At 38.6% G+C, this 19,403-nt stretch overlaps 2 protein-coding genes across 3 annotated transcripts; both read left to right on the top strand.

Moving 5' to 3' along the window:
* The first annotated feature begins 7,979 nt into the window (after positions 1-7,979).
* Positions 7,980-19,266, top strand: LOC113582166 (hyaluronidase-4-like). Its single transcript, XM_081713833.1, has 4 exons — positions 7,980-8,063; positions 16,450-17,391; positions 17,500-17,589; positions 17,926-19,266. Exons 1-4 carry the CDS (start codon positions 7,980-7,982, stop codon positions 18,319-18,321), a joined length of 1,512 nt encoding a protein of 503 aa, XP_081569959.1. The 3' UTR covers positions 18,322-19,266.
* On the top strand, positions 8,015-15,289 carry LOC113583177 (hyaluronidase-4-like). Of its 2 annotated transcripts, XM_081712058.1 has the most exons (4): positions 8,015-8,063; positions 10,972-11,963; positions 12,456-12,545; positions 13,035-15,289. In XM_081712058.1, the coding sequence occupies exons 2-4, from the start codon at positions 11,010-11,012 to the stop codon at positions 13,473-13,475; spliced, it is 1,485 nt and encodes a 494-aa protein (XP_081568184.1). In that variant the 5' UTR covers positions 8,015-8,063; positions 10,972-11,009; the 3' UTR covers positions 13,476-15,289. The 2 variants fall into 2 exon arrangements, with proteins under 2 accessions (XP_081568184.1, XP_026875151.1); XM_027019350.3 differs by lacking the exon at positions 8,015-8,063 and having other exon boundaries at positions 9,027-11,963.
* Positions 19,267-19,403: the final 137 nt, after the last annotated feature.

Raw genomic sequence — 19,403 nt, 5'->3', positions numbered from 1 at the left:
TCTAGAAACACAAACCTTAAGCAGGATCTGGAGACCAAGGAATTCTTGGATATGGTGGGGTGAAATATATACATCCAACACAAGCACCAGCAGACCACTTGTCCGGAAATGGAGAGGAAGAAAGCACCTTAACAGAACAGGATCATTCTCTTTCCACTGAATTCTCAGAAGGGAGCACATCAAAGATCATTTAGAATTATATGTGTGTATGTGCACTGGCCCCTGGGAGGAATAGCACATGTCTATGCTCATGGGTATATGTAGACTTACATGTAGGATTAAGCTTGTTAACCATTCAGTTCTCAAGAAAGAGCTGCTTACTGGTGACTCATGCTGCATATGTTAAAACAGTGCTTAGCCTTTATTTAGGTGAATATCTGTTTTGTATACACAACTCTAACTTTTTTGGCACGTCATTAACAGTAAAGACTGTAATTTCACACAACAGACATTTTGGAAGATTTAAACATAAATCAAAATGTCTTCAGAGGACGATGGTATGATGTGAAAGAACATCCTACAAATCAAAATTAATCCATATCTTGTATTAAACTATGTCCAAAAATGACTTATGTTAGTGTACTTGTCTATCTGCTTTTGTCTTCAAAATAAATATCTCAGCACATTCGGCTATAGCTAAAATATTGTAATTTACAGGATGACACTGATTGCAGAAAGAGTAAGGAAATGATAAATGGAGAGATCCACCAGCTACCAGTTTACTTTCTTCTGTACTCTATCCACCAATGGCAGCTTGACCATGGCAAAGTAAGCCACATATTCACATGTTTACATCTACATTATTACAATAATCATTATTGATTATTATTGATCATTATTACAATAGATTGTAAGAGAACTATGCCCAGAAGCATTCTGTATTTTTCTTTATTTTATGTTTTATGCTAAGCATTCTGTATTTAGCCAAGAAATAGGAAGTCGCATTGATACAGGCCCCTGACCTTAGGAAATGCTTTTGTTAAAGCTCTTACTAGCTATAAATTAAAGCTCATTTATTGTAGGCCATTATTACATATAAAAGATGATTGTCCTCAGATGGTCCAAACATGGTGTTCTGAATGGCATGATTTGCTATCAGTTTAGAGAATAACAGGAAATGCAGATATCAATTTTGGTCTAGGTAAGTGTGATAGATAGTATGCCTTCTACACAAGGTTGCTTTATTTAATGAATATTCAGGAAGCTACATAACGAAAGGAAACCACACATGGGGGTGTGGGGGTTAAGTTAATGAGGTTTTGGCATCCTTTGGCAGCCATGAGAAATCTGCTTCCCATGTGACTGGTGTCGATGAACAGACGTATACACAAGCTGTTTGTTCTCTTAGCTTTCAGAGCGACATCCAAGGCTTTATCACACTTAATGATCACAGCAGACTACAGAACAGCTGACTACACACTGACAACACAACTTCCTATGTAATTTTTACATGTCATCACATAAATTAAGCTTCCTTTATTTTTCAACTATGTATATTGGTGATGAAATTTATCATATAATATCAAGGCCTTATTATAGTATTAGCTTATGTTAAAACAAAGTTTAACTGCAAGTTACTGAATGACTGAGAGGCAATACCTCCAGTGCAAGGTAAGGCAATACCTCCAATGCAAATACATGGGCAGTTAATGAACTAGATTTATTTCTGCATTCATATGAATTAATAATATGGTTTAACATAAAGCCATTTTCAAATGCAGCTGAGCCTCTGAGGTAACAGAACAGTAAGTTTATCCACAAGCATGTTTAAAATGTCAAAAGCAAATTTTATTTATTTATTTCTTTTTTTTCAGTTTTGAAAGAATCCCTGTTTTCATTGCAGAGGTTTAGACCATGTGGCAGGAGCTCTGGCAGTCAGAGGAGGAAAGTGCAGATCAGCAGAAATGTACTGTAAAGACATTCCCATCTGAATAAGCAAACCAAATACTACAGTCATGATGCTCCACACTTCAAAAGGGCCTTAAATCAGCACTGGGTGCTGATGGCCCAGGTTGTGGTTTAATTATACATACCTCCCAATTTGTATGATGAAATGTGGTTGAAGGCAAAAGAACATAGGATGTTTATCATCCATAAAATAACCTATCAAAAGCAATATTATGGGAAGGCTGGAAGATCTAACTGTTATGAGAACTACTTATGAGAGCTCTGATTTTACTATGGAGAAAGATTGATGGGGTTCTCCAATGTGTGTGTAAAACATACTTTCTCTGTTGCCTGTTTCTCACAACACACTTACACATACATACTACACCAAGTGCTAGCATTACTTTTTAAAAAGGTCAGGGTGTGTCACATACACTTGTTGCTAATTGTTGTTTACAGAGGTCTATAGTTGACTTCTAACAGGAAGTCTGTAATTTACTGACTGAATAAAATAGACAGAAGGACTGAAAAGTGACAAAACGCTTTATGATCATGTGCATTTGACACAAAACATTTTACATTCTAACCTTCAGTAGCATGACTTTTTTTTTTGGTAAAAAACAATAGACATAAAACCGTTCAAGTAGCAAGAAAATTAAACACTGCTCAAAATAGTGCTCGAAAATAGGGATACAATAGTACACCTCACTTTTTCTAAGATGAAATAGAAAAGGATCTATCCTGATCATCTACAGGCCTTAACATTCAATGGTTTCGACGAGTGGGAGACAGAGACAGAGAGTGACAAGAGAGAGAACTCAGCAGTGTAGCAATGGTCCATTACTCAATGGTTGAGCACCACAGTAATGAAGCTCGCAGACCACATTTGGAGCAGTGTGGTGTCATGAGGTTTATGGGCTGGCAAGTCTGCCTAACCAAACCATGTTGGGTCATTTAACCATCTGCGGATCCCTCTTTGCCCTTCTAGCAATCACAATGACACTCATGTCCTTCAGAATCTGCATGGTCCTTTGGAAGTGAGCTTCACTGATAAGGATAATTTTCATACTATTTACCAAAGATAAATACTTTTTAACAAAGATAGATTGCTGTAACAAAGATAGACGGCTCTAAGAAAAGGATGCACGTAAGGCTCAACATAGTGAACCTGTATCTGAAGAATATGAAGAAATGTGTTTGTCTTTAAAGTACTTTAGGGGCTTTTTGGCTGACTAAACTCAAATTACAAAGACTCAGTCTGCATATTTACATGAAAGACGTCTGCTGTTAGACTAAATCTTAAAGTAATTCTGCTCCAAAGTGTTTTGCAATAACACCAATAAAACAGAAAGGCAAGTGTTTGGAAATATGATAGTCAGATACTGTATCCCCAAGGTGTCCGTCTGCAACATGAAAGTCACAATGTTTTATAGGAGGTAATCATTTCTTTCTGAGAGTCCAAAAGGACCCATGTCCATAGAATCTGACATTTGCACCTCAGATAGAACTCTGTCTTTTTCTCTAGGGGAACAAGAGGTAGGGAAAATCTCCTGCAATGAGCCACGGTCCTAAGCCAAGAGAACCATGCCGCTCTTTTAGGCTGTGGGAATGTGGTTTTCTACTGAAGCACTCCTACCACTCCAGGCATCCCCCCCATCCCACCACTCCTCCCCTCAGAACAAATGTGTCTCCAAACTGGCTGAACATACAAGACTGGAAGGCGACTGTATGGAGGGTAGAGAATGTCCACAGCAACCCCATGGACTGTGCTCTGCAACGCATGATGGGGGCTTGAATCACACAGTAGATTACAGTCACAACAGTCTGTAGTAGCTGTGTTTCAAACAAATGGGTAATGTTAAGTAAGGACTGAGATATGGCAACTCAGGCAGAAGCCTCCTGTCCCTTTTATATATGATGTAATCCAATGTGTGCACCCCTTACACTGCAAGAAGCCAGACTTTTATTCTTTACAATTGAAACTTCATATTAGCTATGGTGTATTTGCTGAATAGTTTACTGTAATTAAAGAACAATATGCCTTAATCTCAATAACTAAATAATAAGGAATTTAAAAGGATAAAGACATGGTATATTAGAACAACAAATGAGTAACACTGTCACCAAGCATGCTATTAAGAAGGAGGAATTGATGTGAGGAAAAAAAGCAAATATGATTTGAAACAATAAACTGTTTTTACATCAGCATTGTAAATAACAAATTAAAAGCTACATTGGCTCAGATATGTTGGGTAAAGAGAATTCCTAATTAATGAGACTTCTGAACTTAAAAGGATCTGTCATCAAGAATGAATAAATATCATAAGCTTATCAACTGTAAAATGGAATAAAATACCTTAAGTACATATGAAAGAACTGTACTGACACTTTACTGTATATAGTGTCATATTTTAAATAGTTTGGAGCCTTTGACTGTGCACTCTATCAGCAACACACCATTCAAATGACCATGATAGTAGAGCAATATGGAATCCTGAAAGATTTAACTATGCTTAGTAATTTGTTTAGTTTGTTGTAGTGATCTATAGATGAAGTTTCTTTCCTGGTTTAATTGAAACAGATTTTTTGGGCAAAAAATGTGTAATGTGGAGTGATTATGAGGCGGACACATGCTGAGAAGAGCGAGATTTGCTGTGGCAAATCCAAAATAATGGTCATAATCATGATCCAGGGTCAATTTACCAACATGAAGAGTTGCAAGGTACATGATAAACAAAAGAACAAAAACACGATAACAGAAAAGGAAGGCTACATGCTACAGTGACAGAACTTACACAAGCAGAGAGTTGGACTAACAAGGCTTGGATAACAAACAGAACACAGACTGTGAGAACAGGACACTAGGAAGTTGCCAATTGTGACAGTACACCCCCCCCTCCCAAAAAAAAAGCTTGCAGCACCAAGACATGCAAACAAAAACAACAAACAAACAAAAAGAACTGACCAAGAACAGGACCAGGACGAGACACCAATAGGAACAGGATGGGCAAGATGTGGAGCAGGGACAGGAACTGAACAAAACAGAAACAGGAGCAGAACATGAGACAAGATGAGGTGCAGGTACAGGAGCAGAAGAGACAGAGACCGTAGATACAACAGGTGGAGACAAGGGAACAGATGCGGGAACAGATACAGGAACCAGGGCAACAACAGAAGCAGACAGAACAGAACAAGAACCAGGAACAGACTAAGACGCAGACGCGGGAACAGAACATTGAACATAAACAGACCGAGGACAACAAAAGGGCCGGGACAGAGGATGAGGAGACAACAAATAACAACAAACAATGGAGGGACAACCAGAGGCACAAAAGGATGAGGAAAACAAAAATGCAACACAGACCAGGCTAGGTACACAAACAATCGGATACGGGCACTGGAATGGACACATGGACGGACACAGGAACAAGATTGGGCACAGAAACAGGCACAGGTACAGACACCACAACAGAGGCAAAAAAAACCAAAAAAAAACAAGCATAGGGGAAGGCAAAAACAAAGGAGCAACAGGAGCAGGCAATAACTGAGACACGGGAGGCCCTCAGTGAACACCCGATACAGACTGGTGTGGAGACAGTAGGAGACAGATGGGGGAGCATGACGCAGACATGCCAGGAGGCAGATCCGTAGGTGCTGTTGTGGCTGGTGGCTGGTCTGGCAGCATGGGGGATCAGCAAAGATGGGTCTGGCTGGTCCAGAGGCATGGGAGCAATCAGTGGAGGCTGGTTCAGCTGGTGCTAGGGTGATCAGTGGAGGTGGGTCCCTCAAGTTCAGAGGTGTGCCACAGGAACAGGCCTGGCACGAGGTGCAGGAAGAGGCCTGGCACGAGGCACTGGAAAAGGACCTGGCTGAGTGGCATCCTTCACGCAGAAAACAGGAACAGGAACTGGCTTGGTGGTGTTCTACACACTGGGAACAGGAACTGCCTGGGTGGGTTGTGGGATAGCCACTGGTACAGGAGGGGTGACCCTGGAGGAACACCCAGACACAGAACCCACTCAGCAGCTCCCAAGGCTCACACAGGCTATAGGATGCTCTCAGTTGTGCTTGAAAGCTAACCAAGTCCTGTAGAATGGGTTGTCTGAGCATTCCATCTGCCTATCCACATCTTGTGCTACAGGTCACTCCTCCCTGTAGCAATGGTCAAGACGTGTAGGCTCATAGTGCTTACCTGGGATCTTGTCGCAAAAACTGGCTGAAGTCTACCTGCATTGATTTCAACAAATGAGGAGCAGCGGGCAGGTACAATGGTGAGACTTACTGTCTCTGAGTTGGTGGCGCTGGTGGCACTGAGACGTGGCAGACTTGGGCTGTGCAAAAAAAGTCAGAATTTCATCCCAGCGGAACAACCATATACCAGTCTCACTCTATCACTGCGTCCTTAGATGGCTGGTCATTCTGTAACATGGAATGATTACAAGGCAGATGCATACACTGAAAAGAGAAAGATTTATTGGGGCAAATCCAAAATCATGGTCATAATCATTGTCCAGGGTCAATTTACCACCGTGAAGAGTTGCAGGGTACATGATAAACAAAAGAACAAAAACACGATAACAGAAAAGGAAAATAGGCTGCAGCAAAAAACACAACTTACACAAGCAGAAACTTGGACTAATAGAGGCTTGGATAACAAATAGAACACGGACTGTGAGAACATGGGGGCCAGGCAAACAACAAATGGACAGAAGCTAGAACAAACACAGGCAGTATAAACACTATAGGGCTTGGTATATCCAATGACCAGCATCAAGTCTGAACAAACACAGGGTATATATACACAAGTGCTAATGAGAATTAAACAAGAGACAGCTGATACAAATCATACAGCGAAAACCAAAACAAAGACAGGAACAGGAATGGAAAAATTGAAACATTGACATAAGACAGGGACACTAGGAAGAGGCCAATTTTTGACAGTACACCCCCCCCCCCCCCGCACCCCAGTTGTAACACAATGCCTATACTGATGCATCTTTTGATGAAGATATTTGGAAAAACAAATTGGAAAAAATGTACAGACAACACCATCACAGGATTGATATAAATGTTTGAGGAAGAGCTTTAAAGATCGGAACTGTGCAAAATGAGCACTAACGCCAGTTGCTTTGACAGTATAATTGAATAAGACTCACCATTTTAGTGAAACCATATGACTGTCTGCTCTCACAATTATTAAATATAACTGCACTCAGTTGCAGTCAGTTCTGCCACAAATCAGCAAAAGAAGATTCTCATGTAAGAGTAGCTCAAATCATTCATATCTAGGAATGGAAATCACTTAATAGCTGGACATCTCATACTGTAAAACATATAGTAAAAAAGATTCAGTTATTAAGTCACTATAATCACCACATTCCAAATATGATTGTGGCTAAGATGAAGGATACTAACACACTCTCAATGAACCAGCATAAAACAGCACCACTGCACACCAATAACACCTTTGGAAGTATTGTTTTGCTCAAGCTTAATTACATTCTCAAAATACATTTCTGACTAATGTCTTGTCTACTACTACAAGCAACAGTGAGTAAGAGGGCAAAACAAGACAATCACAGGCCACAGGGTATGGTAATTTGAGCAACAAAAGTTCCTCCTCTACTTAACAATTGCCAACTATCTGCGTAAATGAAAGCTTAATGGGAACTCCAAGCAGGTTTGCTGGAGTACATGTAACCAATGAACCTTGCTAATACTGACTAAATGGGATGAGGTGAGTAAAGTACAGTTACTGTGCATGTTTACTTGAGGAAGGATCAAATGTGCGCGCACACACACACACACACACACACACACACACACACACACACGCATGTGTGCATACACACATGCGCATATAAACTAGCACTCTCACTTAGCCAGTCAATGAGCTTTGGAGTGGAGTGGAGTGCATGCTCACTCCAGGCTGCCCTCCTCCCTCTGAACTAATCGCAGTGTTGTGGTTCTCTTGCTGGGACTCAGTGGTTGTTTTCTCCTCCCTCTCAGGAAACACTCCCTTTAAAAAAAAAAAAAAACTCTCCCTCTGTATATAAAAGAGCAGTGGGTAGATTGTGCAGCACATAGAAAGTATGCTGGCATGCTGGGGATACCAAAAGAGGCATGGCGTACATGTCCAGGGGAGTGGCTCAGAAGCGGCCCTGCTGAATATTCAGGTGAGTACTCTATCACACATGCATCAGTACTGTAAGCCTCTGTACAGTACATGTCTCACATGGAGCTGTTGATTTGTACTCTTTAAAGAATAACACAAAAGTGTAGGACAGGTTTCTCACACAGTTGAGAAACTTAGATGCTTGGGTTTGTCATATTTGACACTGCCACTTTTATGCAATAGAACACATGTAAAAAGCTACATGTTTGTGTACTATATGCCATTTTCTCTGTTGAACCTTAGTGTTCAAAAAGTTAGTGACTGTGTCTAACATAAGAGAACAGCAGGTGTGATAGACTACAAGGAATAAAAAGGTAACAATGTTTAAAGATCAAAAGGATGAAGGGTTTGGCCCAGTAAAGTACCAGTGAAACTCTATCCTGACATAGGTGTCTTCTCTGTTAAACTGTCAATCAAGTTTCAAACAATAAATTATGATGAAGTTGAAGAAAAGTGTTTTAACAAGAACTCAAATTAAACTAAATCTAATTATTCTGTTACAATGATTTATTTTCCTCTGGGAAGACCATTTAATTTACAATTAACATGGAAAGAGGACATTCTCCTAACTGTACCTTGTAAAGGTTATGATGTCATGTCACCAGAAGGAAGGATCGCAAAACAGTAGTTCCAGATAATGAGCCTCTCTGGGATAACATATATTACGCCCCCTCACTGGGGTGAGCAGCAGCTAAGCAACTTGGCTTCATTTCAATTTTATTAAATACTGCAAAGTTCTAAAATAAACTGCTAACCTCACAGAGGCATTGTAGGAAATGTATGCTAAATGTAAAGTTTAATCTAAATTTACAAATACCTCTGGGATTTCTGTTGCCTGACAAAGCAGTTGTCAGTAGGGTATATGGTCAAAACAGGATCCAGAATACTGGGATTGTTAAGAGATCACACAGTTCTCCTTACAGTCTAAGGGAGAAAACTCCACAGACCAATACATGACCTCACATTAACTAAGGAGAAAAGCACATTGGTATCAGTCACACTGTTTTAAACACACTTTGTATCACACTTTAATGTGCTACATACTGCTTGCTAACCATAAACATATATAAAAACAAATTAGAATTGCCCTCAGTGACTGGGAGATTTCTCAGTCACAACTATGGGGAGAATTAAATAGCTTCCCATCTTGAAAATCTGAACCAGCATCTAAACAAAACATAATGTAATTTGTTCATTTGTTATTCATCTGTTCACTATGAACTGTGAAATTTAAAAAATAATGAGGCTAATGTCCTCCATAGTTAACCTCATTTCTTAAAATTATTTTTTTACTAAGTTTCTTAGGTTGTTCAAACAGACTAGCTGTCTCCTCTTATGAAAGTTGTTCAGTATGATACTTGTTTGCATTTAGACCTAAGTTTCCATTTGGACTGACCTGAAGATGATCAGAACTGTTTGGATCAGGTTGACTCTGTTCTGTCTGTGGTTCCTCTGAAGATGGCTGAAATTTTCCATAAAAACCACATTAACCAACAAACGCTTATCTTAATTACTTCCAGAGTCAGCTGAAGGTTTTGAAAAGCACAAAGAAAACATCTTTCCAACAACTGTACTCACAGTCTTCAAATTCTGCATAGCTGGCGCTCATGCCTAGTATTTTAACCACGAAGGTCAAAGCTTTGTAGGCTATTTAATGAGGTTTTCCACTTATAAAAGTTCATCTAGAAAACACAGACCAACATAATCATATAAAATTCTTACTTCAGTGAATGTCGCCTTTGTATATTTTTTCCATGCCGCTATTTGTGCAAATGTTCAAAAGTGAATACTAATGATGACATGTGTGGTCTTCTTGGATGGTGTTCAACAAAATATACAAAGCAACATACAGCTGTATCTGTGAGTCCTGCTGTAAGGCAGTGACTATTCAGGAAAGTTTAGTTTGTCCATCCCATGGCACAGGCCTGATGCCAGTACTCAAGAAAAAAGGACTAGTGCTGTTAGCCAAGCTCTTTCCATTCAATAACATAACTACCATGGGGACCTGCAATCTGCCTTCATCCACAGCATTCCACAATGAGCCTTATTTTCAACATCTGATTTAGCAGATGACTGCCATTAATGTCTGACTACATATGTTATTAATCACCATGGCTACTGGCGATTTCTTCCATCCTTCTAAGCTGCTGCTTGTGTATTCTGTCGTAGGATTTCTGTTGCCCTTGTCAGCCAGACTTCTCAAATTGAACTAAAATGTAATTAACATAAGAAACTTTAGCAATAAATACACAAACAAACAAATAAAACATAAAAAATAAAATAAAATATAGCATTCTAATGTAAACTGAGAATGCAAGCTTCCTTTACATGCATAGTGAAGAGATTTGCCTAGGCACTCAAGCTTTCTGACAGTCCTCTGGTTAGATCAGCTATGATAATGAATATGTTACCATTACACTAGTGTATGCATGTGGCTGGCCATGTTTATTACTCTTGTGGTCAGCTGAGTATGGTTTTGGTGATGAAATCCTTGAAATCCTCCAGATGCTATCAAAATCACAGTCAAACCACCAACAAGCACTTAAAGCCACAATAGTGTTGAATTTCTTTTTCAATCATCCATTGCCTGCCCACCTGATCTATCTATCTATCCACACAAGCCATCAAAAACAAAACCTAAAATACTATCACCACCACCACCACCACAACAACAACAACAATAATAATACTTATTGTTATTATTATTATACTACTACTAATTATTATTATTATATTATTATTATCGATAATAACAGTGTTGATGGTAATAATAATAATGATAACAAAAACAACAATAATAATAAACAAAAATAATTAAACAAAACATTTGCTGTCATTCATGCTACAGTGGTGAGGTACCTCTAGGCCACCTGATTCCTCTCTAATCTCATACCTGTACTTCCTCATAGGATGACTGACAGTTCTGTTTCGTGAGTTAGAGAGCAGGATGCCTTGTGTGCCCTACGGGGCTTTCCATCATCAGAATCTGCCCGTTACCTGTGCATTTGTCTGCTCTTGTTTGCTACTCCTGGTGCATTCTGCCTTTAGCCAAAAACCTGCCAAATTGCCCCTGGTGGGCCGCAAGCCATTCCTAGCAGCATGGAATGCTCCCCTGGACATGTGCACTCTTAAATACAACATGAACATCAGCCTTGACCTCTTCCACATCAGTGGTAGCCCACGAGCTGTTCACAGAAGCCAGAACGTTACCATTTTTTATGCTAACCGCCTGGGCTACTACCCATTCTATACGGAGCAAGGGGTGCCCATAAATGGAGGTCTACCTCAGAACTGCAGTTTGGAGGCACATCTCCACAAGGCTAGCAAAGACATTGCACACTATATTCCCTCGGAGGACTTCCGTGGCCTGGCGGTCATTGACTGGGAGTACTGGAGGCCACAGTGGAGCCGCAACTGGAATAGGAAAGCCATCTACCGGCAGCGCTCGCGTGAGCTAGTCTCCCAGGCCTACATTAATGTGACCGAGGGCCAGATAGAGGAGCTAGCACGCCTGCGCTTCGAGAAAAGTGCCATGGCTTTTATGCAGGGCACACTGCAGCTGGGTACGCAGACTCGTCCCAAAGGCCTCTGGGGCTTCTACCTTTATCCAGACTGTCATAACTACAACGTCCATGCACACAACTACAGCGGCTCCTGCCCCAGGACAGAGATCCACCGCAATGACCAGCTGCTCTGGCTGTGGAACAGCAGCACTGCCCTCTTCCCTGCGCTGGCCATTCGTAAAGGTCACATGGACAGCATTCGCAACCTGCACTTCTCTCAGAACAGGGTCCTGGAGGCACTGAGGCTAGCTGCACATACTGCACTGCCCTACGAGCTGCCCACTTATGTGTACACAAGGCTGGGATACCGAGATGAAGCCATGGCTTTCCTCTCACAGGTAGCTACAAACCCTGTTCATGGCATGTAAATAGTCAGCACCTGAATCACAGTGTAAAATACTGTCCTTCATTGTAATCACTGCATGAAATATAAATTAACAAGATGTATAATGTTTACTCATCATATAACTCAGCTGATGAATTTAAATTTCCATCATAAATAAATAAACATCTCTTTTGTAAATCTTACCAATGAGTATGGAAATTAGAAATAAAAAAGCAAATCCTGAAACAGGCTTCTAATCAGTTTCTAATATTGTTTGGGCTCAAATCATTTGCGCAAGGTCAAGCAAAGTACACCCTCTTGTGGTGGTATATCATACTTAGTTACTTTCAGGAAGGTGCTATATAGGAATTGGTCATGCTGGTCAAATAAGCATGTATCTCTAAATCGATCAGTTTTGAGGATAATTCTAAAGCTTAATGATGGCTTAATTCTGTTTTGTCATAAAACTTCTTTATGCATAAAAAATGTTATCGTTGCTTTACAGAAGGACTTAATACACACAATAGGGGAGAGTGCTGCGTTAGGGGCTGCTGGCTTTGTGATCTGGGGGGACCTCAACCTCACATCTTCCAAAGTGAGCAGCTGCATTTTATTACTTCCATCTTCACACCTCCTTCCTGTCAAAGACATGGCCAAACAAATAATTCCTTTACTTAGACCATGAAAAACACTTTCATACACTCCTGCTCTCTATTTTGACATTTCAAACAAAATGTAAGTGTTTAATGTTTAAACTAAATGTGTAAATGTAATTGTAAATATTTATTTTAAACAGGGCTTTTATCTTGATTACAGTCACTCTTTTGGTAACACAAGTTCCCTTGGGGCAGAACAATGTAAAGTACTATCTCTGCACAACATGTGCAAATGCAAAATGTCTGGATATTTACTAGACCAATGGAATAAAAGTACACAAACTCTGAAGAGAGAGTTCTTGAAAGCCTTAGAAATTGCGACAATACTAAAGCTCATTATGAGACATTTAAATGCTCTGATAGTAAAAAATACTTCTTCAGGATAATTAGCCAGTCTTTATTAACTAGTCCTATACGTGTCATTGCAGCACAACTGTTCCAAGGTGAAAGCATTCCTCAGCCACAGACTGGGTCTGTATATCACCAATGTGACCTGGGCAGCAGAAGTGTGCAGCAAGTACTTGTGTCAGTCTAATGGCCGCTGCAAACGGCGAGAACCGCAGGCACCACATTACCTGCACCTGAGCTGCAGCAGCTATCGCATCCTCCGCAACCGCAATGGCACATTCAATGTCACTGGCTGGCACTCGCAGCATGAACTGCAGCTCCTTGCCGAAAGGTTCCGCTGCCACTGTTATGAGGGCTACAGTGGAGAAAACTGTGACAGCACTGAGCCAACACAGAATGTAGAGGATGAAGAGGAGCAGGAAGGAGATCTTCAGGGAAGGGCAGAGAGCTCTGCAGTGTCTGTAGGAAAAACCCTCATTTTACTTGTGCTGCTCATCCTGTTTACCTTAAGCTGTGTTTAAAGAAGTGTGGTACAGATATTTGATGGCACATGTAGTGACCTATGTTTGTATTCAGATAATTTCGAGTAGGCCTTAAATTAGTGCAATTTTGATTGCATGCTGTCATGCAATTTCTTAATGTTAAGGTTCACAGACACAATTTAAAATGATCAAACCTTTGATTTACTTACTTTTACAATTAACTCAGTAGTTTCATAATTGTTGTATCAAAAATTAGTTACTGTTTTAAAACTATATAATGGTGCTGTTTCTCCATATAGTCCAACTCATGGAGTGAGCCTTTTTTTTTGCACAAAATACCATAAAATGTCTGGAAGTTATTTAACATATGTTAATTTAAAGTCATTCTCTCTCTCATCGTTCTCTTTTTATTTCATTTTTAAAAAATTAAATCTATCTAGTCCTAGACTTCTTGATTTTTTTTATCAGTCACTTTTTGGGGAATTCTTAATCTATGCATCTTTTATTAAGGCACTGAAGTTACCCAGAGAGCTCAAGGTTGCATTTGTTACCCTGTGAACATTGCTTAATAATGTAATATCAGGGATAATATACTGATCAATCCAATACACTTGAGCATACAGTCTCATACTATGACTTTGTATTTAATGTTTTTTATGTTTTGACTTTTTCATTTTGCCTGATGTGATAATAACCTCTGATTTATTTGAAGGTATCAGCATTAAAGGCCTTTGTTCCTCATTTATTTAGAGCATTCAAATAATGCAAAGTACAGTGTTTAAGCCAAACTATAAATGTAAACTTATTTTCTATTACCCTATAACTCTCTATGAGAAACATTAAAGTGTAGCATGTATATTCAGTAGTAGGTAACTACATACAGTAGCAGGTATATAAAGTAATCAAAGTTACTTTTACCTAAGCACAGAAGTTCAGCCTCTACAGCTCATTAATGGCAATTATAGGCATAACATAAACACTTTACATTCTTATTTAAAGAGGAAATCATGTAAACCAGAAAATCACACATTACTGGGAAATGTGTTGAAAATACTAGTTTGAGGACTAAAACAAATAAATACAAATAAACGTAATATAATGTAGAATGCAAATAAGAAAAAGCTGTTAAAAAACTTGAAGAAACCTTTCTGAATGTTTTGCAATTCCTACAGAATTCTGCAACAACAAAAAAACAAACAAAAACCTGAAATTATTTGACATTTTATAATTACTCTCTTAGTACTCTCAAATGTTTCTAAAGATTTATTGAAGCATGACAATTACAGGAATAAATATTACTACCTATTGCATTTTCTCTAAAGATGTGCATGAACCTTATATCAAAACTATGATGAATGAAACTGGCAAGCTTTATCTTTAGTTTCCCTTACAATGATGTAACAGAGCGGTTATGGTGTATACTTCCATATTTTCTATTGATTTTCTTTATTAAAAGCAACTTTCTCAACTTTAAAATATCGCCATAAACATTTCTACTCTGCTATCCGACACAAGGAAATACTAATGCTGCTTGAGGATCTTAGTCATGCTTCCTTCTATCCAGTTTACTGCCTAAATAAGTCAAATGTGAGTCTGTGCACTGACACAAATTATTTTCTTAATGTTGTTCCTTTTGTTACATTTGCACATAATTTTTTTTGGGGGGGGGTCACAGTCTTCAGTGTAATCATTACCTCATCTCCTTGACTCACAAGTCAACATCTGCCAAATTCAACATAGTCATCTCAAAAAGTACATAATATGTATTATGTAAGGACCTAATCTTTGTATCGCTGACAATACTGTTAATAAAACATGAATTGATGACATAGCAATTTTCAGCAAAAATTGCTTGATTCTTGATACACTGTAAATAAATGACAAACTCTTCTTCTACTCAGTTTGTTCTGGGGTATTCTTTGAATCATAAAAATGCAGAACAGTTATTATTATTTTAATTCAGCACATTGGGTTTGAAAAAAAATGATTCTGAGTATTTCAATCACATGCAAAATTTCACTGGTTAAGACAGAGGATTTTGGCAAAACCATGGTTAAATTGCTAAATGGTCATATGTCCTTTTCCTTTCTGAGACCATAAATTTATATACAACTTTCCGTTACTTCAGAGGGACTGATGTGTAGAAGCCAATTACTCATCCAGTCCATCTGGTTCCACCACATACTAGACAATGTGCTACAGCACTGTTTTGAACTTTGATCAATTTGTGGATAGATTTTGTAGATTTTGGGAGCTGGTTAAACTTTGATGTTCCATTTAGTATGCTTCAATAAGAACAATTAAACATGGATAATGAATATGGCTTATTTTTTGTCGTAGTTCTAGAATATATTTGGTTTAAAAATGAGAAGATTTAGTTCTATATAGGTATGATCAGCATAAAATCTAGTGGTATATTAATTTGCTTCACTGAGACCATGTTTGTACAAACATACAGTTTTAGTATTGACATTTTTATTTTCACTCAAATAATTTAACTGAATGAAGATTTCTTAACTGTGAAATCGCATAAAAATCTGCAGAAATTATTATGAGAGAGATGTGAATTGATCCAATATTAATTAAATCCTAAGAAAGGATATGAATGTGATTTCTGAAACAGCCTAACCATAACCATTTGTAGCTTCTAGATATGGCCATGTAAATTGTTACAAATTTGTAATTGCAAAATCATGTAGGTCTCACCCAATCCTGTTGCATGTCTTTCACCCACTGCTGAGAGCTGAACATCTGAGTAAATAACATTTTCTTTCCACCACATTACATTTTAGGTACATCTGCTAACCCAACATGTCACTGTCATTGTTTCACTAAAACGTGTCAAATTCTTTGTGTTATGGTTAATACTACACAGAATGTGTATATAATGCTTTGGCACTATATAATTAAAGTTCACATAGTGGTCCTGTAATATTTTGCAGATTAATAATAGTTCTAGTCTTTCAGGCTGTAGATGTAAGTTTGATATACTTCTCATTTTGTATTTCTTTAGGTAAAGATAATTGACTACTTCATCCTGCTTACACACATTCAGCTACTGCTTTCTGTCACTCTATTGAACCTGGCTGGATTATGTGAAGCATCACCCCTTCCGCAAATAACAAGCCCACCTTTTGATAAGAAACCTTTTGTGATTATATGGAATGCCCCTATTTCCAGATGCCAATACCTGAATATCTCGTTGAACCTGTCTGCATTCCAGGCCATCACCACACCAGCTAAAGTTCATAACCAAACCCTCAGACTTTTCTACAAAAAACAAATTGGGCTCTTTCCTTATACAGACCTCCGGACATTGACACATTACAATGGTGGAATTCCACAGAGAGGAAACCTAACTGCCAGTCTGGAAAAAGCCAAAGAAAAGTTCACCCAGTACATTCCAGACACCTTACCTGGCCTGGCTGTCCTTGACTGGGAAGAGTGGCTCCCAATGTTTGACCAAAATGTAGGCTTAAGAAAGGTTTACAAAGAGATGTCCATTAACTACACCCTTGAGCAGTATCCTTCCCTGGACCAGAAACAAATCTTCTGCAAAACCAAGGAGCAATTCCAGAAAGCTACACGAAGTTACATGGAAGAGACGCTAAAGCTGGGAATTGCAGAGAGACCACAGTATCTGTGGGGCTTCTACTTGTTTCCTGACTGCGACAACTATAATTTTGAAAATCCAAACTATACTGGGAGATGCTCTCAGAACAGCACACAGTTAAACACCCAGCTTCTCTGGCTGTGGGAGACAAGTACAGCCCTTTTCCCTTCAGCATACATACCAAGATCCATAACTGGAAGCCAGAAGGTGGCATTATTTGTTCGTCACCGGGTGCAAGAGGCAATGAGAGTGGCAGCTCTGCCCCTGCAGTCCTGCACTGCTCCCATTTACATCTACCTACGACCCCTTTTACGAGATCAGAAGAAGCTGTTCATGCAAGAGGTAAGGGGTTATACTGCAAGGCTTAAGCAAAAGCACACTGTTCGTAACACACAAAAATCTTTTGCTTGTAATTGGAGGTTTAGTTCCAGCAAATTCTTTTATTCTCAGGTTGACCTGGTTAGGAGTATAGGTGAGGCTGCAGCTTTAGGAGCCACTGGATGTGTGCTGTGGGGCTCTAGTTATGATTACAATGACAAGGTAATACTCTTTATCCTTTCTTTATTTGAGAAGATTTTCCTTTAGAACTTGGCATCCAGTGATTGCACCTCAAACACACAAAAAAGTGTTAATAAAAGATGTTACTTTTGTGGATGTTATTGTGACACATTTCCTAACATCATACTTCCTTATCAAAAAATATTCCATACTGAAATTGACAAATTCCAATGCACAGCCGCTTCAAAGTACCATATTCACATGTTCACCGATACTATCATTCTGAGAAAATAGGTCTGACTTAATGATCATATCATCAGGCTTTTCATCCAGCAAATTGAAAGTAGTAATCAACAGCCTGTCTCTCTTTTCTTTTAGGCATCATGTGAATCCCTTTCTACATACTTGTCTGAGATTCTAAACCAGTACATCATAAATGTCACAACTGCAGCCCACCTCTGCAGTAACATGCCCTGTAAAGGCACAGGCCGCTGTGTCCGTAAAGACCATGACTCGGATGACTACTTACATCTCAACCTAAACAGCTTCAACATCCAGAAGAGTGATGGGACATTTCATGTCACTGGGGAACCTTCCATCAGCGACCTCACTGAATGGGCCAAGAAGTTCACCTGTTATAAAGATAAACGCTGCTCATCTACAACACCATCAGGAGCTGCCAGTAGTCATGAAAATGTAGCTGGATACTTCTCATTATCACTATATGCTTATCAGTATATGCTGCTTGCTGCATATTTGCTGTATGAACCATAGTTTTGAGAAGACTCATTGCATTTCCAGTTCATGAAAGGAAGAGGATTTTGTTTTTGCGAATTTAGCACATGATTGAGACACAACATAGGAAAGCAATAATTTGTTAAAGTTTTAAGTAAACTAAAGAACATCTTATATTTCACAAAGCAGTTTTTATTTTAACACTATAACACTATATTAACACTATAATCCAAAACCTCAGTTTAAAGCTTCTTCTTGCTGCAGTTATAGTTCAAATGTAGCACGAGAGAGAACACAACTTTATTCTTCATGCGTATCATTTTCAACAGCCATAGTGTCTTGTACACACAGTCTAAATATATTTTATATTTAAAAATATTAATTGAACAGCAAAAAGTGGCTCCTTTTTTAAAAACATTTTGCAACCCAAAGTATTGCTGAAGCAGATTTTATTGTTTGTTTGATTAAGAAAAAAAATGTGTGCTTCTAAAATACTAATTTTGGCATATTTTATTTTTCTTATACAGTATAGAAAGGCCAATAAATATACTGGCAGCATTAAAATGTATTGACAATGTATTGACTATACCAGTGATTAACAGTGGCCTATTCATTGTGTTGAATACTTTTGAATGTGTTGCATGATTAATTCTTTTTTGCCAACGGTTACTGCTGTATATGACCTTGGAGAAAAGCAAGAGACAGAGGAGATATGATGTCCTTCTAAATTACATATTGAAAAATAATGGCTGTTATTTAAAGGTCTTTGCCTTTCTTAAGATGGACTATTAGAAGCAGCCATTCATCTGACCACCAGTATTTCAACAGGTCACTAAAACTGGTTTTGTTAGAAACTTCCCTCCATCTCTTTACCTAAGACACAACCCGCATGACATTCAGTTGTTGGGAAATAGTCAAGGCACATTTTTCCATTTTTCTAGAGGAGGATTCAGATGTCTTCATCAGACAAGGTATTTAAAACCACATTTATGTTTAATAGGTATACATCACAGAAATAGTTTACAGTCATTGTAAACAAGATACATTTTTTGAGCAAGGTAATTTATAGTCCATATATATCAATTGATGACTAAAGGTTTATATATTTAAAAAAATGCCAA

This window comes from Electrophorus electricus, chromosome 4 (assembly GCF_041902795.1).
Source record: "Electrophorus electricus isolate QZ-2024a chromosome 4, ASM4190279v1, whole genome shotgun sequence".
Taxonomy (NCBI): domain Eukaryota; kingdom Metazoa; phylum Chordata; class Actinopteri; order Gymnotiformes; family Gymnotidae; genus Electrophorus; species Electrophorus electricus.
The sequence above is the reverse complement of the archived record's forward strand: the minus strand, read 5'-3'. Positions and strand labels throughout refer to the sequence as shown.